The sequence below is a fragment of the Vicia villosa genome, linkage group LG4 (genome assembly GCF_029867415.1).
Source record: "Vicia villosa cultivar HV-30 ecotype Madison, WI linkage group LG4, Vvil1.0, whole genome shotgun sequence".
Classification (NCBI taxonomy): domain Eukaryota; kingdom Viridiplantae; phylum Streptophyta; class Magnoliopsida; order Fabales; family Fabaceae; genus Vicia; species Vicia villosa.
The window spans coordinates 121,685,050-121,710,392 of NC_081183.1; the positions used below are offsets into that span (position 1 = coordinate 121,685,050).

The following is a 25,343-nucleotide window of genomic DNA, read 5'->3' on the forward strand; positions in this document are numbered from 1 at the left end:
GTTATTTCCAATTACAAATGTAATCCAAGTTCATGTTCATTACAAGAAATTACAAAAGCCCATTTACAAAACTATACAAAAAATCAATTGTCCAATCCATTACAAAATCAGTTACTAGAAATATTATGAAAAATTGAGTGACTTCCATGAGTCCATTTCAAGAGCTTTCTATTATGGACTCTACTTGGTATCTACTGTTTTCTTCATGATCAAAACCATCCGCTGGCAGCTAACTCCATACAGACCGCCCCTGCATTCAAGAAGAAGGGACCGAACCAAACCCTTCAGCACAGCTGCATACAAGGGAAATTCATAACAGAAAACGGGAGGAGGAGAGATCAAAAATCAATGACCGGAAAAGAGAAAACCGATAACAGAAAGGTAACAAACTTCGAGCTCTTCACGATCCATCTTCAACCATTAATCTTGATACTCTTCATTCATCAATTCTTCAATCTCACCACCGATTCACCATAAAAGAACCTTCAATCCATAATCTCACATCTTCAATTCTCGATGCCAAGATTCCACCATTGGATTCACCACAAAATTCTGCAGAAAACATAGGAGAGGAATTCACAAACTGAAATCGATAAATAGAAACCTTCACAAAATTCTTCAATCATCAACTATCCGCAGCGTAATCATCATCTTACACATCAACACAGTTCTTCAATCTTGTCTCCATCTGCAATAATCTTCAAGAACAACTCCACCGCTTCGACGTCGATCAACGCTTTCGGCATACGCCTTCACCTGCAAAAACGATTATGCAACAATCACAACATCACCTTCATCTGCAAATCATCGCAAGAACCGCATCACAGTCGTTATCAATATTCATCTTCGTGATTTCTTCTCGGAAGCAACAACAACACTTCATCATCAACACGATTCTGCATCGCTGCGAACAATAACAATAACAACCACGGTCACCACAACAAATCTGAAAAGAAAATAGAAGAGGATCGAAGAAGAACTCCGAGGCTAAGAGGAACCGAATCAAACATAGGTTGAAGATTAGTACCTGGAATCGAGCGAGAGATTGAATCGGAGAGGTTGAGTTCGAGTTAAGCGGAAGAGAGATTGAGATGAGAGATTGAACGGGGAGAGATCGAGAGAGATGACCGGGAAGGAGATGAGTTGTCCGAAGCGATTGAAGCTTACCGGCGCCACCTCCAGCCGCCACACCTCCGTCGGTCACGAGATGAGAGGGAGTCGGCCACCGCGCCGCGTTCTCACGAGAAGAGGAAGAAGCTGAGAGTCAAAAGTGAAGGTCCACTTGTTTCTAACCTAATCCTCTTTCTTTGTATTAATTAGGAATTAGATTAAGTGTGTTAATTGAGTTTAATGAATAATTGATAATTAACATAGAGATCTGAATAATCCAATCTGAAAATAAGTGCAATTGGATCAATAGTTTTGGGACTGCTATGCGATTACTGTTCATACACCCCCAGGCCTTGCAACATCCCTTTTTTGTTGGCCGAAAGAAAACACTCCTTGGGCCTTGCATTCACGAATTGCTATCATACACTACCATGAGACCATGCACCCCTGCCTTGCTTGCATAGTAAAATCACCTTGGGCCATCAATATGTGGGCCTGCGCTCTAGCTACTCTTTACACCACTATTTCTGCAATAAACACCCCCTGACTCCATGATTTTTATGTTAGATTTAATTTTTGATTTTATATTTTTTTTAGATAAAAATGTCATAAAAAACAATTTAATCTTGTTAGACTTTTGTTTAGAATTTACTTAGAATTTAACTTCTATTATTTTCTATGGCGGGTGCGTGTCTCCTTGTTATTACTGATTTGTTTGCTGAGATGTGCGAGGTACTTCGAAAGAGCCTTTGATTGCGATTCATTTACTTCGGGTTCCACTTTATTTGTGGGACACGAATTCTCTTCCGGTGCGACTTGACTTGCGTCGTGTTCCACTTTATTTGTGGGACACGTACTTATTCCCGATGCGATTCACCCGATCTCTCATTCATTGAGATGTATATTCCTGTATTGTCTGGATTGTGTTTCCCTTGCAGGTTGCTTGTGTGGTTGTGTTTGATACGCACCGCATAGCGGTTGTGATTTACTTTCACACTGCATTGCTTTGACACTTGTGCTGGACTCCTGGCTTTGCTGGATGTTAGATTACGTGAAGTTTCTTAGTTCTGCTTGCGTTGCTAGCTCATTGCGGATTTGCTATCCGTTCGGTATTGTCTCCCGTTTCATTTTATGTCTCCTGGTCCCTTTTACCGCTTTCCGCATCATCCTATAACATGAGAAGTAGGACTTAGACATGCATCTGGCCAAGCCCTCGAAAGAGGCTCTATTTTTGTTGGTGTGTTTACATTTGTGCTTTAAGGCAGGGAGTCACGGTGTAATAAGTCCTATATGGCACTCCGTTAAGTCCTCATGGAAGGCACGCGGAAAGGGTTAGCAATCAACCCCCGCCTAGTCTCATCGAGTCTGTTCAGTAAGCGCACGCTACGCGTTGCTCGCTTCTGAACCTGCACAAGATCTTGTTATCGAGTATGTCAGGAAAAGGGTTCATGTAGCCGGACCCCCGCCTTTCCAATAGCTCGCGTCGCTCGACGTTGAAGCTCGGTGTACGCACGCACCGTTTTCCTTTACGATCCGTGACGGCTTGGTTGCTGAGAGGGGTCCGCCCTCTTGTCTATGGCCCGATCATTTTCACGAGGTCTAATGCTTGGTTGACTTGGGTTGAGCTGCTCCCCTTGGCTATGGCGGGACCGCTTTTCTACCACTCGGTCAGTACCGTTGGTTTGTTTGCTTTACGAGCGGATGCTCGTTTGTGTGATATTCTTGCGTGCTTCCCCTTTTCCTCGTAGGTTGCTAGTTTAGCTTAGACTTGTACCCTTTGTATGATAACATTAGGTAGCAAGCTTTCCCCCTTAGCTTAGGTTCTCCTCATGCATTCTTTAAAACACAAACCACACTCTTTGATTTTCTTTTCTTAAGAGCTTGTTATTTCCGCTCCATTCCCAGCATAAGTCTCCAAAGGTCGAGCAGCGGAGTGTGAATGTAACTCGTTCACCTAAAAAACATAAAACAAATAGAAACTATTTAGCCGAGCTACGGTAGCTCTGATTCTGCAAAACAGATACGTAGGCAGCGGGGTAGGGCCCGTGCGAGCACAATCCTTTCTTTTCCCTACATTCTGCATTCATTTTAGTCCAGATTAGCATAGATTTGATACACACCCATAGGTTTAGACACAGGCGTGGATACCATCGAGTACGATGGGCGCGAGGGGTGCTAGCACCTTCCCCTCGCGTAACCGACTCCCTTACCCTTTTTCTCTGGTCGTGAGACCGTTGTTTTGTTTTGTGGTTTGCTGGCATTCCCTTCCTTTTCAGGATAAATATGTTAGTGGCGACTCTGTTAATTTTTGCGGTAGCGACACAATGTACTGCTTAAGGAGACAGTGTAAGTATTGTTGGAGCTTGTTGACATGGATCCAAGGTTTTGTTTGTTTAACAAGTTAGGGGCGTCGGTAGAAGGAGAATGATCAAGAATTGATGACATTTACTCTTCGAAGGATGAGGATCAGTGTAGCAGTTTTTGATTTGCAAGTATGGTGCAAACTCGTGATGTTTTGGGAGGTAACCGTTAAGTACCAAGAATAAATCCTGGAAGATGGAATTTAGAAAGTTTTTGTGTTCAGCATTGTGGATGAACTATGAAGTTGTCATTGCAATAAGTCTTGTGAAAGGTACCGGTGTTGGAAAAGTGATAGAGTGATGAAGTTGTGGTGGATTTTATGTTGGACTCGTATAAGTGATTGTCGTATATCCGATTTGAAGCGTTAGAAAGATAACAAGGTGAATTTTAATACAAGAATGGATTCCGCAACTGTAAGTAGATTTATTTGTGACAAGATGGTGTTGGAAAGAGGTGAAGTTAGCGGTTACGCTTGTCCTTGGAAAACGGACTTGTGCGTTGGTATTGCACAGGACGTCAGCGTCAGAGATGAGTGAATTGAAGAAGCAATTCGAAGGTTTGTTGAGGAGAAATTTTAAGACCAAGTGTGTTATTTGAAGATTTTGAGAGATATCATAAGGATTATCGCAGCATGACGTTGATGTTTGTATTTCGGATAACGTCGGAGAATTGTATCTTGAGCTTCGAATGTCGGATTGACGTACCGTTTGAGCCTACGAAGAGGTGAGACTATACTCTACCTTATAGGAGTGTTATGGATATAGTAGAAGTGAAGCATGTTGAATATAAACAGTTATTGTCGCAATTGTCCGAAACAAAGTTAAGCCGAGCATGTTGTTGTGTAAGTAGTCCTGTTTAAGCTGTTGACGAAGGAACAACAATTAAGTGAAGTATTATTGTAGGCCTTGGTGTAGGATTATTGATAAGTGATTGAAACTGTGGTAGAAGCTGTCAAAGTTGTTGAAACGTTATGGATCGCGAGTAAGAGTCGGAAATGCGAAGAGATAAGTATGATTTCAATGATAAGAAGTGTTGATATTGGTGTGAAGAAATTTTGTTCTAATGTATCGTCAGAGGTGTTTTAGTAAGTAGCTACAAGACGTCAGTGTTAGCAGGTTCGGATAGTTTTGCAAGTTGTTGAAGTATGGTATTTTGGTGATGTAAGTTCAATTCCTGAAGGAACACTGTTGTTGTTGGTAATGATGGTTATACTCCATTATGATTGTCGGCTGTCTATTGACAAATTGAGGACTTGATCACCCTTAATCTCTTGTTGATAGTAGACGGAATTGTATGGGATGTTATAAACTTTTCTTATTGTCTTAATGGTGCGTGAGGTGATGGATGCTGAAGAAAGTCTGAAACTTGGTTGAAGCTTGTGAATCATATAAGTTGATAGAAACTCTAATAAGGACAGTGAATTAAGATGGATGATCAGAGTCGCGCAGCTGGAGCATGATGTGTCAGATGTATTGTGTTTTCTTGTGAATAATGCTGATTGAATTAGGATGTTCTTGTAAGTTGTGGATCGATGATGAGTTGTGTGGTTATTAGTCAAGTTATGTTATCAGGTTGGTATTATGATACTTTTGTCGTTGTTACAGTAATGTTGTTGATGGTACTTCGTTAGTGGATGACACTTGAGTATGGAAATAAGAATTGTATATGTGTATCGGTGTTGAGTATGTTGTTGCGATGATGAAGCAATGTTGTATCGTCAAGTATAAGCGAGAGAAAGTTGTTGCTATGTTGTAAGATGTTGTTCCAAGATATCGCTGAAATGATTGGCAAGCTAGTCACGATTATGTTACAAGGATAATTGGGAGAATTACGTATGAGTTTTGGATTCAAGTCGTGTTGAGATACAAATATATCGGAAAAGTAATAGTCGGAGTGTTGCCAAGCGCAACTTGAGAATAAGAAAGTGGATGAGGACGCGATGTTAGGGATGGTTGTATTGGGCGAATTTTCGAGGACGAAAATATCCTAAGTGGGGGATAGTTGTAACGCCCGGAAAAATAACTATTGGCTTAATTTAGACATTTGTGATGTTTATTGAAATTTTCGCGTTTTGGGACGATTTAGTCAGTATTAGTTCGGGATAGCGGATCGACATTTAATTGGAAATTCTAATATTTTTAGTATTAGAAATATTAATGAGCTAATATCTGACATTTTGGGAATTTTCCGAGTAATTGAGATTAGTCCGGAAATATGAGGCATTAGTAATAAGTCGGTATATTAAAAAAATCGGATTTTATTTTAATGGAGTAAAATTGGAAGTATTATTTTTACATTGAGTGTAGAAATAATATTGGGCTTTGTTGTGGTATATTTAAGTATTAAGGAGTGTATTTTATTAGGCCCATTATGAAATAGTGATTAAGTGGTGGTATCACTTTTATAGTTTTAGTATAGAAAGAGGAAAGAGTAAACCGAGGAAAAAGAAGAAGAAGAAAAAGAAAGGAGAAAAGGGGGCTAGGGTTATGCAGAGGAGAAGAAGGAGACCTAAAGTGTTGCTCTAAAGTGTTATTTTTATCAAATTTTTCATTGAAACTTCTTAGAGCTGCACTCAATCCAAGGTAAGGGGGATTCTTACTACCTAAATGAGAATATGATGGATTTTATGTGGGTTTAGGGTATAGATTAGTTATTGTTTGGTGTTAATTTTATTTGTTGTTGCTGTTTCATTTTGTTGCTATTCTGTGCGTGAACCTTAATGACCAGCATTATTGTGTCTTATTTTCTTTACTGTGTATATAGAATATATATTATAATGATTTAAATGATGCAAATTGAAAATGAAAACCCCACCTAAGCCACTTACTATTTCATTTTATGCTGTTGGAATGTGCTGCTGCGGTTCTGTTTTCATTTTGTTCATATTTTGTTCTGTAATTTCTCTATTCATGCTTTATATTGTAACTTAATAATATATATAATGGTATGTTACATGTGGAGAAGAATCATAAATATGAAATGATATATGATGAAAACAGTAAAATACTAGAAGTTGGTAATGAAATAGAAAATGATTAAACTGGAAACAGTAGTATGTTAGAGTAGGAAATAAAACAGTCTCGTTTGATCGAAATAGCCGAATTAAGCGGTATAATTAGTTGTTCAAAATTTGATGAAAATTTACGTGGTAGCTAAGTTTAATTAGTAGATTAACGTGGTGGTGTTATTTTGTTGAAATTGCGATATTTTACGAATCGACCGAAATTGTGTTTGATTTAAATATCCTTTATAAATAAATGTTGGTTTTGTGATGGAAATTGACACAAATTTTAGGAATAAAATATAATGAAATTGGAATTAATATAGTGTGACATTAATCGGTTGATTAAATTAAATAGTAGAATTACTTTCAATAATTCTAATTAATTGGAATATACTTAGACTTGGATAAATTATTCGGTTTATCGGTAAATTACGGTATCTTGAGAATTTGACCGTAATCGTGATTTGGTTGAATATTTATGTTGAGAATAATATATTGCTATGCCAATGACGTTGTCTTGATAAATAATATTATGTCTAATTGAATTAGTTGATAAATTGCAAGCTGGTTCCGTTTACTTGATAAATTAGCATGTTGAGATTATCTTACGAATTGATCGAAAATTGTGGTTTTGATTTGGATGACTTTGTTAATATGTGAAATCGAGTAATTGTGTCGATGTGCCGAAACATGATGATAATTGTAATAATCTTGGTGACATGCGAATTGTATGTTTGTGACGATTTTGTTTATACACGAAATTGTATGTTTGTTGTGATATGCCGAAGCATGAGGATATATATGTAATGACTTGTTTATATGCGAAGTTATATAATTGCGATGATGTGTCGAAACATGACGATGTTTTGTGATGATTTGTAATACATGATGTTGTATATATTTGTGATGATGATTTTGTGACTAAGTGAAGATGAAATATTATGGTGACGTGAATTACCTCGTATAGATGGTAATTGATTGTGATATAGGCTTATGCCTCGTGACGATATGTGATTGTGATGAGTTGTTAGGGACCAAATAGTACTAATTTTCATATATTGTTTTTGGTCCCTTTAACCACTTTTTACTCAATAATCACACTTTTATTCATACAATTTAATAATTTTGCAATTTTGTTCATTTTAGTTTATTTGAATTGTTATTTCACATGTTTGTTAGTTTTGTAGCGTTTTTAAAGTTTTGAAGATCATGGAAGCAAAGAGGAATTACTTGAAGACTTGGAATAGCAAAAGAAGTGTTGATGAGGCCAGTTTTCCCCGCAAACATCCTTTGCGCCGCCAACTGCTAGATGCTGAACAAGTCCAGTTTTGAATTTCACTGTTTGCCCCGCAAACATTGTTTGCCCCGCAAACACTGCGCTGCAGAATTTTATCTTTTACTTTGTTGCCACTTGTCATGAGAAATGGGCTTATCTTTTGAATAGGAAAAGTTAGTACGAATTAGGGGTTATTTAGGGAGATAAAAAAGGGGAATTAGAACATGCTATCCTATTGTGAACCAAACATTGAGGCTAGGGTTTTGGGAGAGAAAAGAACAACTTTGTGAGAGATTGATGTTCTTAGCTTCTTCTTCATTCTTCTTGTTGTCAACCATGGTGATGAGTAGCTAAATCCCTCTTTGACAAGATTGGAGGTAGTAGCTATCCTTGTTAACTATGTATTTTCTCTAGCACATTTGTATGAACTTCATTGGTATTGAAATGGATGAATGTTGTTGTTTTATCTTTTGTATTTAGATTTGATTTATGATTGAGAAATATATTTCAAGTCTTGGTCTACAACATTTTATCAAATAGTGAATAAATGCTAGAGATAGATTTATTTGCTACTTTTCTATTTGTATCAAACAATCAAGATTAGTATATTGATAGTTAGAGTGAGAGATCATCTAAAGATTAATATATTAACTTTCACAATTTTGTTTAGACATAACCATTGTTGGGAGGATACTAGAGCATTTCACCATTAATGAAGTTATGCATTTGTTGTTAAAGTCACATAGAAGATAGGGGTAGTGAAACCAAACCAATCTTGTCATTCTTTTATTATTGAAACAAGTTTTAGTTTATTGTCTTACAATTGTCTTGATTAGAACAAATAGCGATTCAAAACAAAACAACTTTATTACCTTTCAAACTTAAAATAATAGTAACTATAGAACGGCGGTAATATCACCCAATCTCTGTGGATACGATTTAAAAATATTTGCCTTGAATATACTATTCAACAAATTGGCGCCGTTGCCGGGGATTGGCATTTGATATTGCAAGCATTGCAATAGTTCATTGTTTTAAGTTTGTTACTTTATTCTTAATTCTTGTGCGTTTCACTTGGTTTGCTAGTTTTGTAGATTCTTGTGTATGCGAGAAAAAGCTACTGAAGAGCAATTTCATTTTGATCCCGAAATTGAAAGAACACTTCGAAAGCTCAATAGCAAGACACGAAGAAGAAGGAAGTTAGCTCAAGAGAAGCGACAAAGAGAAGAGGCATCTACTTCTTCTAACTATCAAATTGAAGAAGTAGTTGTAGACACTTTTGAAGGAGACATGGCGGGTGTTGTTCCAACCGAAATGTCCGCCAATAGTCCAAGACGTACCGCCCAATTTGCACGCAATGCACAAGGTGGAGCAAATACGGAGATGAAGACCGGAATCCTTCAACTTGTTTATGCAAATCCATTCACCGGAATGGATCATGAGGATCCTTTCGCACATCTCACCAAATTTTATGAGATTGCGGGTTCAACGGGAGTCGATGCGGCGAATGAAGAATCATTGTTCAAGAAACTATTTCCACACTCATTAATTGGGAAAGCCAAAGAATGGTATCTTGATCAATTACCAAATGTGATGACGGATTGGAATCTATTGGAAGAAAAATTTTTAGAACGATATTTTCCTCAATCCCGATTCATGGAGGCCAAAACGGCAATCGCGGTTTTCAATCAAGGAAGCAACGAGTCCTTAAATAATGCTTGGGAAAGATTCAAATCCATGCTTAGAAAATGCAAGGGTCATGGTTTTGATGATCTCACATAAATTCACATCTTCCGCAATGGACTTCAACCGGTGCACAAGACACTTTTGGATGCTACCGCGGGTGGATCTTTAATGTCAAAAAGCACGGAGGATGCAATAATGATAATTGATCGTATGGCACTCAATGATCTCCAAACTCAACATGATAGGAGTCCATCACAAAGAAAGCCAGGTGTTCTTGAATTAAACACTAATGATGCCATCCTTGCTCAAAACAAGATTCTCTCTCAACAAGTTGAGTTACTCACCAAGCAAATGTCGAAGCTCCCACAACAAATGAAAGAAATTCATGGGATGCAAATGACTTCTCACGTAGCAAGTTGTGAACTTTGTCAAGGTGACCATCCGACCGGGTTTTGTCCTCCTCCCGAGGGTGAAGAAGTGAATTATGTCAACAATCAAAATCAAGGGTATCAAAGGCAACCTCCACCTCACAACAATCCTTACCAAAGAAACAACCAAGGATTTCAACCTTCAAGATTCAACAATCAACACTATCAACATCAAAGTCCTTATCAAAGTCCAAACCCTCAAGGTCAAGGTCAACAATCTCAAGGTGGGAGCTCAAAATTGGAAGACACTCTTACACAATTCATGCAAGCATCCATGGCTAATCAAAGGAGTAATGAAGCAGCCATAAAGAATCTAGAAAATCAAGTGGGTCAACTTGCAAAGCAATTGTCCGAGCAACAAACGGGGGCATCCTTCTCCGCCAACACCCAAACCAATCCAAAGGAACATTGCAAAGCCATTGTTACAATAAGTGGGAGGAAGGTGAATAACGGCGTGAATGAAGAGGTTATAGTGGAAGATGAGGAGGAATTAATAGTTGAAGAGGAGGAAGTGACAATTGAAAATGAGGTAGAAAAGAGTGAGGAGAAGATAGAGGAAGAATTAGTTGAAAAAGAGCAGAAAGAAAAAGAAGAAAGAGAGAAAAATGACAAAAAAGTGAAGAGGAATAAAAAGAGAAATGAGAATGTGAGCACAATTCCTCTCCAACATCTACCTTACCCGCATGTGCAATCAAGGAAGGAAGACGCAAGGCGCTACGCTCGATTTATGGATATATTTAAACAACTTCACATAAATATTCCATTTTCCGAAGCATTGGAGCAAATGCCCAAGTATGCTAAATTCATGAAGAAGATGCTCACAAAGAAAAAGAAGTACACGGATGAAGAGACGGTTGTGCTTGATGCTCATTGTAGTGCAATTATTCAAAAAACTCCCCCAAGAAAGGAAGCTGATCCTGGACGAGTCATTTTACCGATCACCATTGGAGGTAACTACATTAGTAATGCTTTGGTTGATTTGGGGTCTAGCATCAATTTAATACCTTTATCCGTTGTCAAGAGATTGGGGAACATTGAGATGAAACACACCATGATAACTTTGCAACTAGCCGATAAGTCTATAATTTCACCATATGGAGTTGTACAAGACACGCTGGTAAAGGTGGACAAATTTTTGTTCCCGGTTGATTTTGTGGTAGTCGACATGGAGGAGGATCGTGATGTGCCATTAATACTTTGAAGACCATTCATGAAGACCACCCGAATGATGATTGATATTGATGATGGGATTATGAAAGTGAGGGTGCAAGATAAAGAGGTAATTTTTACTCTTTTTGAGTCTATGAAGCCTCCTAAGGATGAACATGACAACTTCCGAATCGATGATGAAAAAGGAGAAATCATTGAGGTGGAGAATCAATTTCACAAGGACAAGGACAAGGTAAATCATGAGGGGAAAGACTCATCACAAAAACTTTAAAGTTGGACAAATGGTGCTTGTGTGCAATTCAAGACTCAAGGTTTTTCCTAGCAAGTTAAAGTCAAAGTGGTCGGGGCCATTTGTTGTGAAAGAGGTGCGAAACTATGGATCCATTGTGGTGGAGGACCCTAAAACACAAGAAAGCTGGACTGTAAAGGAACGAAGACTCAAAGTCTACCACGATAAATAAGCAAGCCGTGATGGTGTGTCATTTCTCTCGTCGAACCTTGATGCATCATCAAACCGTCGAGCTCGAACGACGTTAAACAAAGCGCTTGTTGGAAGGCAACCCAACGTCGTAAGTGAATTCTATTATGCTTTTTGAGTTTTTTTTTCAAAGTTATTTAGTAACTGTTTTTGAAAGGAAGTGAAGGATTAGTGTAAAATTTGGCAATTTTTAAAAGTTTAAGTCTGTTTGCGCCGCAAACATTGTTTGCCCCGCAAACAGAGCACAAACAGAGAACAAGTCAATTTTACAAAGAAAATTTCTCCTGTTTGCCCCGCAAACAGGTGTTTGCCCGCAAACAGGTCAGCCAATTTTGAAAAAGAAATTTTCATCAGTGATTGCCCCGCAAACATTGTTTGCCCCGCAAACAGAGCACAAATAGTGAGTAAGCCAATTTTACAAAGAAAATTTTTCTTGTTTGCCCCGCAAACACTTCAGTACAAAAAAAAATTAGCTTTTATTTTAACCTAGTTTTTTTATTTTTATCTTTTATTTTTACTTCTCTCCTCTGACTCTACCGCTCTCGTCCTCACTAAACTCATCTCCCATTCTAATACCCTATCTTCACCCACATTCCTTGGAAGCAGAGTATGATGCATACGCAAATTGGCCTGTGGGCAGGCCACTTTTCATGGGGGGTGCAGGAGGCAACGGTACCGAAAATGAGGACGATAAATTGGAGGATGTGATCGGGACAATTGGTGGTGGTGATGAAGAAGAGGATTGAAGTAGTGTTGTAGCAATTTTTTTAGTTTATTTTTATTTTTATTTTAGTCTTAATTCTGTTTTGTTTTATTTATTTATGGTTTCACTTTTTGGTTTTTAATTATGTACTTTATGGTGGCTCTCGTTTCACCATTTGAACATCTTTAAAATTGCATTTGTTAGTATTGTAGTTTAATTGTGTGTTTTGGTGGAAAGTGATTAGCCCAACTTTTCCAATTTCTGTTTTGTTAATTGTTCTTGTACAAAGGAAGCTTGAGGAATCAATTGGCACGGACAAGAGTTGATGTTGTGAACACTTCGAGTGGCAATGATGAGAACCGGTATCAAGGAAAATTAAGGTACACTTTATCGCTCACTAGACTTAATATGGTTAGTTGATGGTGTGTGCAAACTGCTTAGCATAAATTTCTTGAGTCACATGTCATTTTTGAATCAAAATTTAGAACTTAGCCAAGTGAGGAAACTTTCCATTGTACACTAAATGCGGGATACCTGAATTTATTTCAACTCATTTTTATGATGCTAAACCATGCATATTTCTTGTTTTTGAAAAGTGTGAAAGTGATAGAGGCATTGTTTGAATTTGAGAAAAACCACTTGACCAAAAAGCTAAATCAATTAACCTTGTGAGGAGTGATTCTTAGTCAACCCCTTTGAGCTTATATTAGGATTTATGTGATTACTAAATATGTTTTGTATGTGAATCCTAATCTCTTTTTTCATTGAAACCTTCAACCGCAATGGTTGCAATTTTGCCTTGTGCCTATGTCTATGTAGGGAGCATTGTTGTATCTAATATGGTTTGAATCCTAAAGTTGGGGAGAGTTGATTGAAAAACAAATGAAAAAGTGGTACTTAGGAGTTTTGTGGTAATAAGAAAAGAACAACACATTTTGAAATTATGGGGCAAAAAAAAAAAATCGTTTTCGTTATGTGTTGTTGAAAAATAATGAAAAAAAAAAGAAAAAGAAAAGAAAGAAAAGGGGATTCAAACAAGTGTTGTTGTTAAGTGAATTGATAGGAATGCTCCCTTAGGATAGGCCTTTTTAATTAAATTCCCTCTAATAAAATCCTTTCTTTGTAACCCAAGCCGCACTACAACCTATAAAAGCCCTCTTGATTCTCACTTTGCACATAATTTTTGAAATTGTTATGGTGAACGTATGATTTGAGTTGTTGTTAATTTAAATGCCCGGATGAGTGAAAGTAAACCCTCTTGTATTCATCATTACTATGATGTGTGTGTAGGTTTGATTCAATTTTGACATGTCTCTTTTGGAATTTCTTGATAATAATTTGCACTTTGCCATCATTCTTTCTCATGCTTTGTTTTAGCATTGTGGTGAGTGTACTTTGAAAGGACTTATACTTTTGAGCCACTTGAGTGTTCGGTTACCTTGTCATCATTCTCTTGTGCATTGCTCTTGCTACTCTTGTGAATTTTTGTTTAGGGACAAACAAAATGGTAAGTTGGGGAGAGTTGTTAGGGACCAAATAGTACTAATTTTCATATATTGTTTTTGGTCCCTTTAACCACTTTTTACTCAATAATCACACTTTTATTCATACAATTTAATAATTTTGCAATTTTGTTCATTTTAGTTTATTTGAATTGTTATTTCACATGTTTGTTAGTTTTGTAGCGTTTTTAAAGTTTTGAAGATCATGGAAGCAAAGAGGAATTACTTGAAGACTTGGAATAGCAAAAGAAGTGTTGATGAGGCCAATTTTCCCCGCAAACATCCTTTGCGCCGCCAACTGCTAGATGCTGAACAAGTCCAGTTTTGAATTTCACTGTTTGCCCCGCAAACATTGTTTGCCCCGCAAACACTGCGCTGCAGAATTTTATCTTTTACTTTGTTGCCACTTGTCATGAGAAATGGGCTTATCTTTTGAATAGGAAAAGTTAGTACGAATTAGGGGTTATTTAGGGAGATAAAAAAGGGGAATTAGAACATGCTATCCTATTGTGAACCAAACATTGAGGCTAGGGTTTTGGGAGAGAAAAGAACAACTTTGTGAGAGATTGATGTTCTTAGCTTCTTCTTCATTCTTCTTGCTGTCAACCATGGTGATGAGTAGCTAAATCCCTCTTTGACAAGATTGGAGGTAGTAGCTATCCTTGTTAACTATGTATTTTCTCTAGCACATTTGTATGAACTTCATTGGTATTGAAATGGATGAATGTTGTTGTTTTATCTTTTATATTTAGATTTGATTTATGATTGAGAAATATATTTCAAGTCTTGGTCTACAACATTTTATCAAATAGTGAATAAATGCTAGAGATAGATTTATTTGCTACTTTTCTATTTGTATCAAACAATCAAGATTAGTATATTGATAGTTAGAGTGAGAGATCATCTAAAGATTAATATATTAACTTTCACAATTTTGTTTAGACATAACCATTGTTGGGAGGATACTAGAGCATTTCACCATTAATGAAGTTATGCATTTGTTGTTAAAGTCACATAGAAGATAGGGGTAGTGAAACCAAACCAATCTTCTCATTCTTTTATTATTGAAACAAGTTTTAGTTTATTGTCTTACAATTGTCTTGATTAGAACAAATAGCGATTCAAAACAAAACAACTTTATTACCTTTCAAACTTAAAATAATAGTAACTATAGAACGGCGGTAATATCACCCAATCTCTGTGGATACGATTTAAAAATATTTGCCTTGAATATACTATTCAACATGAGTATGTTGTATTATCTTGTTTGTCGAGTCACATTTCATATGCATACTCTATGACGGCCTGGATTGGCAAACTAGTGATGAAGGCTTATGCCTTGTGCCTCTGAATTGGGCAATTGGTGACGGGAGCTGAAGCTCCGATTGGTACCACATGCATATGCACAGTTGAGTCGCATTTGAGTCGTTGTCAGTTGTTATTGGCTGAAGTTATCGTTTATGCATTGTGATGCTGATATGTTGAGTTGTTGAAGATGCCTATGTGTTGACTTGTTGATGATTCTTATATGATGACTTGCTGAATATGTTTATATGTTGATATCATGACTATTCATTTATGATGTTCTTTGTGATGTTTATGTTGATGTTGTGTGAGGCAGTGATTCATTTATATTCTTTACCTAATATATGATTTATCATGATCCTATTTATATAGTTTGATATCTCACCCTTGTTGCTGATGTTTCCCCTACCATGGGAAATGGGCAGGTACTCAAGTATAGCTTTGGGAATTTGTCGCTTCATCGAGTCATGTTGGTGTGTCGCTCTGATACGTAGCACTCGGGGGGATATTCATATTGTCGTTTCTATGTGGTTATGATTTAGTTGTTGTCATTATAATCGTTGAACCCAAGTTGAATACTATGAATTACTTTTTATACTTCCAAGTTGTTTTAGTTGAATAAAGCTGATAGTTGACAGTTAATTCGAATGTTATGTATCATTGTGAATGAAACACAAGTTGAAGTTTTAAGTCGATATGTGATACTCCAATGTGTTGTTTGAAATTTTTAAATACTCTGATATTTTCCGCATTATAATTTTCGGGTAGAATTTGGGGTGTTACACTAACTATTGGGCTTTTTCCACAAGGCCCATTACATGAGCCAACTTAATAAACAAACTAACTTACCAAATTAGGGTTGAAACACTAAACCTAATTTAACATGCTAACAACCCTAGCATCTTCGACACCAGCATGTGAACAACCTTCGACTTCATGCTTAATCCTGTCGAACCAAAAAGCTATTCTTCGACAATAATAGAGTTCGATCCAATATCTCACATAAAACATAAAATAAAACAAGTAACTAGAGATATGATGTAATTTCTATAAGAAAAGGAAAATAATTGCTTCTTATTATTAAGTGCTACTACAAACACATTCATTAATACATGAGAAATAAAATTCTCCACACATACAACATAATACAAATACACACATGAAATAAGTAGCACACATAGGTCTTATTTAACATATATATAAAAAAGACTAAATCATATAGAGCTTAGAACATAGGATCTAGCTCTATATTGTATAGTTTATGATGCTTGACCTATAAATGAAAGATTCATTACTCGCCAGATACATCTAGCGATCGAGTAACTGCTCAACTGATTTGGTGAGGAGGTCCTGCAAGCTATGCTCTACAACAAAAGGTTCGTGCTCACCAGGAGGGGGATGTGCAGAGTCATTTGCGTTCCAGAGAAAAACACCATTGAGTTTTGAGTGTTTTTTGAGCTGTATGCATCCGGCAATAAAAATCTCTCGTGATATCTTATTATCCTTAGTGTCATTCGGGTCGGTGCTAATTCCGGGAAGCACTTTTTGAGGAGGGTAGCCTTTGATTAGATTGTCAAAGATCACTACAAAGTCCTTAACCGTGGATACAATATTTTTTTGATTGTAGAATTGGTAGTCAACCCAATTGATATTGGCACTGTTTGCATAAAACAAATCACGGTAGTGGGATTCGTTTTTTTCAGATGGAGCAATGGACACCACATCAATATTTAGGTTACCATCATTCTTGAGTTTTGTTATAACTTCACCTATGCACTTAACAAACAAGTCATTACTAGTTTTGATAGTTTCATAATTAATGTCAATGCCATCAATTATGTTGCCGCTTTCATTGTTGTATTTTCCGATGAGCACTTTGAGTGAATTTACAGCCTGCCTAGTCCATAGAGTTTCCTCAGCAGGAAAGAATGGAGTTTCAACATCACGACCTCCAATGCTTATCACCACCTTTACATTTGGATTATTTTTCTTGAACTCTTTCACTTTATCTGGGCCAAAGTATTCCACATCCCAAGTTTCTTTGAAATTTCCGTTGCCTTTCCCATCTTGGTTATACTCCTCACTTGCAAAGCCCAAAATGAATTGGAATTCAAATCTATTTATTTATTTTGGTGCATCGTGTAATATTCAGTGACCAATAATAATTTAGTTAAAAAAAAACTAGTTATAATACAATTTAAAGTCAATTAGTTTATTTATTTTAGTACAACGTGTAATATTCAATGACTAATTATTATTGATTAAAAAAATAGACTAATTATTATAAAATTACTAATTAATTATTTTATTTATTTTTGAACATCGTGTAATATCCTATGACTAATAATAATTTAATTATAAAAAGACTAATTATAATACAATTAATAATTAATTAGTAGTTTATTATTTTAGTACAACGTGTAATATTGATTTGAGTTGCGAAGGAACGAAATTGTCTTCAACGACGGTACTTGGAATTCGAGGGATGTCGTTTGGAGTTGTAAGGCACTCGTTTAGAGATGGTCGTTCATAGGGAAAATTACTCATTCCAATTATAACTTTTATGAGTTTAGCAATAACCCATTGTTTTACTTATGTTAGGTTCCAATCGGTTTGTAATTTTCTTTTTCGGCCCTTTTGTGGGATGTAATCTCGAATCTTGTTAGTTCTAATATAATCTCTTGCTTTCAAAAAAAAAAAATATATTGATTTGAGTAATAAAACCCGACTAAATATAAGCCTAAGAAGAATTCAAGGTATGTAGTAACTGTGTTGTATATTTTCTTACAGGATTTGGACTTTAATCATTCTATGGGCATCAAAATTGAATTTACATTCGATATTTGTGTGAGAGTTTTTTTCCAAAGACAATTTTATTTGCTTTTTTGTTTGTTTTTCGTACATCACAAATGTTAGTCCCTATAATAAATATTATTTTCTGTATTGTAAATAAATAAATAATCCACATATGGAAAAAGAAAACAAATTAAATAAAAAAACTCAATTAAATCCCTCACAAAATCTAGATTAATCTCTAAGAAAAAAGGTGTCGGTGGCTATCTTGCTTAGTTGTGTGAGGAGTTTCCGGGTCTTTATGCGCTATCTTGTTTGAAAAAGGTGTCGGTGGACAGTATGGGGGGTCTTTATGCGCTATCTTGCTGATGCGCTATCTGAGGTTCCTTTTATATATCTCAGGATTCTCTTAACAGCACCCCCAACGCTCTTTATCAGGATCCGCCATAAATCGACTGACCGCTCCCACTACCTGTGCAATGTCTGGTGTAACATCCCAATTTTATTAGCTATTTTATTAATTAGTTAATTGGTGCTTTTATTATTATTTGTTTCTAATTAATTATTATGTGGTATAATGGTTATTTGAATATTTGAATATATGTGTATTTGTGCTATTTGGTCACTAGAGCTATTAATGAGATGATATGTTATTGGGCCTAATTAGTTAAATAAGGTTGGGTAATATTTGAGTTAAGCCCAAATTAGAGAAAAGATATAGTAAGAGTTAGGTCATTTTATTTCTCATAACTTTGGCAAGAGGAATAGAAGAGAGTAGAAGAGAGAAGAGGATTTGTGAGATTTCTTGAAGATTTGAGGAGTTTTGTATAGAGGTAAGAGTTAGAATCCAAGTTAATATATGTTACATGATTGGGTAATGTGTTTGTTATGCAATCTCTTCATCTTTCAATTTCATGAAATGTTAAATGTTAGGGTTTATGAGAAATCAATGTGATTTTGTAATTTGTTCATGTTCAATGTGTTGTATGGATGATCTATAACTAGAAAAATAAATAGGAACCCGTAATATCTGATAATTTGCTGTTGGAATGAGTTTTGTTGTGTTAAAATCGGACTTGGTTTGGTGTTGGAATGCTGAAAACGCATCAGCATTTTTCTGTTTCTGGTGCAGAGCGCCGGGCGAGCGAGTTGATTTATTGGGCAAGCGCCTACATGTCTTTGTCGTGCGAGAGGGTGGCAAGTTTCTGCCACAGAGTGCCGGGCGAGCCAATGTGTGCGCCGGGCAAATGTGTCCTGTTTTGAGAAAATTTCAAATGTTCATAACTTTTGATTCGTAACTCCGTTTTATGCGCCATTCGTAGCGTTAGAAAGCTAATGTAATTATCTATATTACAGGATAGAATTTATTGGCACTTGATTTATTAATTATGATGTTGGTGTGTGAAATAACATGTAATTGTCTTTATGTGCGTTATGTTTTGGTATGTGGTGAATAACAATTGTAGGCATGATATGTGGCAAGATATTCATGATGTTTGTGATTGAATATATGATAGTTGTTGTGCTTTGATGTAATTTTATTTGGTATGTGAATCTTGTACAATTGGTGGATAATTTGATGTATAAATTATTGTGGTATGTGGTACGTTAAGATTTGTTTGGATAATCTTAATTGCATATGTGTTGAGATATTCTACATGCATTCATGGTTGGCTTTGAAATATAGGCGGTGAAACTTTGTTTTCACGATTGGTTGACTTTGAAATATAGGCGGTGAAAATTTGGGTTCACATTTGTTGGCTTTGAAACATAGGCGGTGAAACTTTGGGTTCACAATCGTGGCTTTGGTCTTGTTCGGATTGGAAGCGTGGCTTGAATTCTAGATATTGAATCGGAAAGTAGTGAAACATTGGGTTCACATGGTACCACATGCATTGAGTCACATTTATTATATTTGAGTCACATTGTATGCTATGTGATTGTTGTTGTATCAATGTGATTTCTTTGTGTGATAATTGATATATGGTGTATGAATGCATGTTTCGAGAAGAGTGATGAATTGTGGAATGTATTCTTGTTGTGTTTTGAATTTCCCATTATTATGTTTTCTATAATAATTTGAAGTCCCACCCTTCTTTTTGAATGTTGCCCTTTGTTGGTAACGTGCAGGTTCGGGCGAGTAGTAGCTTGTCTGAGGATTTAGCCGAGGAGCTCCTGAGTTTGTTGTTTGATTAGGTAGTGAGTCATATGCTCTGATCATGTAACACTTGGGGGTTTATTTGACTTATGCTTATGTCTGGATATTGCTATCTTGTATGTATTGGATCGATACTTTGGATATGTTGTTAAAGGCTAAGTTCCCTAGATTTGAATTTGGTTTTATTATTGGAATAATTGAATATGTTACTTGAATTGGTATATGAATATAGTATGGTATATATTCATTGAAATTATGTGATAGCACTTCTTTTGCTTTCCGCAAGCGTTTATGCATACTGTATGGAAGCATGAGATTTACATCATTGTGTTATAATATGACCTTTGCATATTATGAATGTTTATATGTAGCGCCCTTTTTCCTTTATGCACGCTTACTCTGTGAATTGTATGTTATAATTTGGGGTTAGAAAACGGGTGTTACATCTAGCCTTGTACATATCATGGCATACACAAGGCTTCCCACCGCTGATGCATATGGTACTCGAGACATTTCCATCCTCTCCGCTTCATTGCTAGGATTCATACTTGAAGATAATTTATAATTGATAGGAAGTGGGGTAGATATTGGCTTACAGTCTTGCATGTTGAAGTGCCGCAAAACTTTTTGTAGATAATTTCTTTAAGAAATCCAAATCTTCCTATATTTTCTATCTCGGTGAATTTGCATCCCTAAAATCTTGTTTGCAGGTCCCAAGTCCTTCATAACAAACTCCCTAGCCAATTGTGCCTTCAATTCTTGGACTTGATCTTTGTTGGGGCGTACAACCAACATGTCATAAACATACAAAAACAAAATGATGAAAACATTTTCCTCAAACCTCTTGTTATATGTACAATGATACGAGATCATCCTGTTGTATCCAAGGCTAATACTGAAGGAATCAAATCTCTTGTACCAACACCTCGACGTCTGCTTTAAACCATACAGAGATTTGGTCAACCTGCAAACCAAGTTTTCTTTTCCTTTTTCTTCAAAACCTTCTGGTTGGAGCATATATTTCTTCTTCAAGTTCTCCGTGAAGAAAAGAAGTTTTTACATCTAACTGTTCGAGATGTAAATCATAAGCAACAATCATAGCTAAAACTACTCTGATAGTGGTAAGTCTAACCACCGGAGAGAATATTTCATTTTTAATCAATTCCTTCCTTTTGAGCATATCCTTTAAACACCAGTCTTGCACAATATCTTTCCACTTGATCATTACCATCACGCTTAATCTTATAGACCCATTTGTTGCCGATGGCTTTCCGACCCTATGGAAGTACAACAAGATCCCATGCCATATTTCTATGTAAGGCTTCCATTTCTTCCTGCATTGCTGCCATCCATAAAGAATCATTTGAGCAACTCATAGCCTCTTACAAGGTTGATGGTTCTCCATCTCCGGTTAGAAGAAAATATGTTGAGTACACAGGACATCCAACCATATGTTGAGTAGAATAATTAGCTGGATTTCCTTTCCATATCTCTATAGGAGTCTTTAAACCAATTGATGTTGATGGCGATCTATTTATCACATAACATGCAGTTTTCACGACTTCTGCCCAGAACAACTTAGCTAATCCTGCAGTTCACATCATAGCTCTAGTCCTTTCTTAGAGAGTTCTATTCATCCTCTCCGCCACACCGTTCTGCTGAGGCGTATGAGCAACTGTAAATTGTCTCATTATATCTTCTTCCTTGCAGAATGCTAAAAAATCACCGTCTGTACATTCTCCTCCATTATTTGTCCTCATGCACTTAATCTTCTTTCCAATTTCAAGCTCAATTAGTGTTTTGAAATGCTTGAATGTTGAAAACACATATGACTTCTTCTTGATAGGGTTTACCCATAATCTCCTAGAGTAATCATCAATGAATGATACAAAATATTTTGCTCCTCCCATGGACATTTGCGGTGACTCCCACACATCAGAATGAATTAAGTCAAGTATGTGTTTTCTCTTAGTAGTTTATCTATCAAACTTCAACCTATGTTGTTTGCTTACTACACAATGCTCACATAATGGTAAACTTACTGATTTGAGCCCGGGTAAGAGATCATGTTCTACAAGAACTTTCAAGCCTTATTCTGACTTATGGCCTAGTCTGCGATGCCACATTGTCGTTGAGTTTTCTTGACTAGTTGATGCAACTGACACATCACCCTCTTGAAACGTCTCTCCCATAAGAATGTATAGATTTGCAGATAGCTTTTCTACCTTAAGCACTACTGTCGCACGCTCGCGAAAAATGGACAGAGTCGCCACCAATATATTTATCCCATAAGGGAAAGGAATATCAGAAAACCTAACAAAGGAAGGAACAGGGTCTTGCGACCAGAGAATCTAGGTGCGGGAGTCGGTTACGCGAGGGGAAGGTATTAGCACCCCTCGCGCCCATCGTACTCGATGGTATCCACCTATGTTTGTTTCTATCTAAAGGGTGTATAACTATGTCTATGTCTAAATGCGAAATGAATGCAAAATGTAGGGAAAATAAAGAATTGTACTCGCACGGGCCCTACCCCGCTGCCTACGTATCCTTTTCAGGAATCAGAGTTACCGTAGCCCGGCTCACGATTTTCTGTTTGTTTTTGTGTTTTTTAGTTGGGCGGAGTTAACGCTCGCGCTCTTGCATAAGGGGACAGCCTAGGATGCAATGGAGCGGAGATAACAATGCCCTTAAGAAAAGAGGGAAGAGAGAATTGGTTTGTATCTTTTAAGGGTAATTCCATGATGACGAAGACCCACTACAAGGCTTCGCATCACTTCCTTACTTTGTTTTAAATCTGACCATTTATTAGTGTTTTGAGTGTTTTTGGTTGGTGTTTTTTAAGGGAGATTTGTTTGTGACTTAGATCATACCAAAAAGAGTTTGTTTTGCATATTTAGAGAACGCACATCGAGGCCTACGCCACAATCGTTTCTCTAAATGACGGTTAAGAAATACATCGAGGTTTCACACCTCAATCATTTCTTCTCCGCTAAGTAAAGGAGATACAAAGAGTGTTCTTTTGTGAATATTTAGAGAATGCACATCGAGGCCTACACCACGATCGTTTCTCTAAACAACGGTTAAGAAATACATCGAAGCTTCACACCTCAATCATTTCTTCTCCGCTAAGTAGGAAAGAACATACATCGGGGCCTACACCCCAATCATTTCTTTCCTACTATGAAATATAGCAACGGTATGATCTTCATCGATTTTTATTAAGTATTTTAAAAGTTGAAAGCAATTAGTAAAGTTGGTATCGTAATGCCAAAACATTTTATGAGTGATAACGAATGGATTACTTCAAGACGAACATAAACAATGTATTATGATTTTCATTCCGAAATTAACAAGTTTTTACATGCTATTGATGCTTAAACACACAAATGAAAAATTACAATGAGAATGCAGTAAGAAACTAAATGGGTGCCGCTGTTGAGGAGACTTGACTCCGTCTGGACTTGTTGAGCTTGAATACTTTCTGCAGTTCCTTCCTAAACACTTCAGATTACTTCAAAAGAGAACTCCAACAAAGTCACCCATGAGTTGTAAACTTTTGCCTTGCTTTAGGGATTCGAGCAATGCGAGTGATGCAATGCTCAAGATAAGAGTACGTCTTGCTTATCCCTCGTGCGGGAGCCCCAAGCATAGTTGCTAGAGTAGTAATCGCCATCATAAATGGAAAGAATCTGGTATGGTCATCAAACTCAAGAGAGCTACTTGTGGTGCAGAAGACCCAAAACACGAATCTTAACCAATTGAAATTCTGACAAACGAGGAAGCAACTGGGCATAAGGCCATCAATTTGTTTCTTATATTTTTCTCTCTGTTAACAAGCAAGGGCCACTGAGAAGGAAATCATGAGAAAAGGCAACTGAGATATGAAGTAGAACCTTGAGGATGAGAAGCATTGTGAAGAACACTCTTGATTACCACACGGAAGAAGATTCTGACGAAGTCACATAGGAATTTGTAATGCTTTTAGGGATTCGAGCAATGCAAATGGCACAATGCTCAAGATAAGAGTACGTCTTGCTTATCCCTCGATCGGGAGCCCCAAGCATAGTTGCTAGATTAGTAATTGCCATCCTAAATGGAAGTACCTTGCATGGTCACCAAACTTAGAGAAGCTACTTGTTGTAAGGAAAGACCAAAACACCAACTGAAACACCAACCTCCACGGATACAATTGAGCACAAGAACCTTGAGAATGAGAGGTGCTTCTACGGGAAATTCTTGATTACCTCTTGGAAAGAAGATTCTGACAAAGTTGTTCGAGAATTTGTGGTGCTTTTATTATTATTATACCAACGAGTTCAAGGAAGCAGCTTTCTACAAAACAGGAAATACTTGAAATGAGAACACAGAAAGGAAATGATGATTGCCATAGTTGAGGAGACTTGACTCCTTCTGGGCTTATTTCTTTTTGTGACACTCCATGGAATACGGACATTCACTTGGGCACGGGCATTCCGTTCACCCACATGTTTCCTCCTTGAAGGGTTATATGTCTCTCGTCGATCAATTGTTGCACCTTGGCTTTGAAAGCGTTGCAGTCCTCGGTTGAGTGCCCTGCTGATCCAGCGTGGTACCTACATTGCACATTAGGGTCATGCCCAGGTGGAAACGGGCGTGGTGGAGGTTTCAGAGATTTGGGGGCCATCAATGAGCTTTGCACTAGATATGGCAGAAGTTTAGTGTATGTCATAGGAATCTGGTCCAGAGGAGCATTTCTTCGCCCCAAATTACTTCTATGTGGGTATTCATTCGGATGACCTTGTTGATGATTCTGTTCGGGTGTCTTCCTCTTTTGATCTGGCTGCGAAACAAATGGAGACTGATGAGGTGGGAAACCTGGAACCCAAGATGGTGCATTATGCTTCTGATTTGAAATAGATCTGACATGGAAGTATGAATCAACCTTTTCTTCCACCGCAGTTGGAACCCCATTTCCTTGAACAAACATACCCTCGGGGGTGAACAAAATCACTTTTGAATCAATGAGATCTTGAATTTGCTGCTTCAGCGCCCTACAATTCTCAATATCATGACCAGGTGCCCCAGAATGGAACTCACATCTAGCATTGGCATCAAAGGTGGGGGGAAGCTTTTCAGGCGTAGCCAATTCTCGTAGCTCAACCAACTGAAGCTCCAGCAAACGGGGAAGTAACTGAGCGTAAGGCATCGGGATAGGATTGAGAATTCTCTGAGGTTTCTTAGGCTTTTTCCCGCACATTTGGCCTCCTTGAAGAACAGATTGGCATGGAGGTAATGGCACATGGAGTTGAGGAAGAACTTCCTGAGGTATTCCATGAGTGGAAAGGAATCCTATTGGGAAGAAGGAATCAACAACTTCTGTTGCAGCAGCA

General features: G+C 37.2%; 2 protein-coding genes across 2 annotated transcripts; one reads left to right on the forward strand and one right to left on the reverse strand.

The window, feature by feature from the left end:
- The first annotated feature begins 10,139 nt into the window (after nucleotides 1-10,139).
- LOC131597761 (uncharacterized) lies at nucleotides 10,140-11,306 on the forward strand. The gene is made up of 3 exons (XM_058870437.1): nucleotides 10,140-10,511; nucleotides 10,680-10,982; nucleotides 11,082-11,306. Exons 1-3 carry the CDS (start codon nucleotides 10,140-10,142, stop codon nucleotides 11,304-11,306), a joined length of 900 nt encoding a protein of 299 aa, XP_058726420.1.
- Nucleotides 11,307-16,103: 4,797 nt separating this feature from the next.
- LOC131597762 (uncharacterized) lies at nucleotides 16,104-21,890 on the reverse strand. Its single transcript, XM_058870438.1, has 4 exons — nucleotides 21,626-21,890; nucleotides 21,361-21,562; nucleotides 20,976-21,251; nucleotides 16,104-17,139 (listed from the first exon to the last, which is right to left on the reverse strand). Exons 1-4 carry the CDS (start codon nucleotides 21,888-21,890, stop codon nucleotides 16,332-16,334), a joined length of 1,551 nt encoding a protein of 516 aa, XP_058726421.1. The 3' UTR covers nucleotides 16,104-16,331.
- Nucleotides 21,891-25,343: the final 3,453 nt, after the last annotated feature.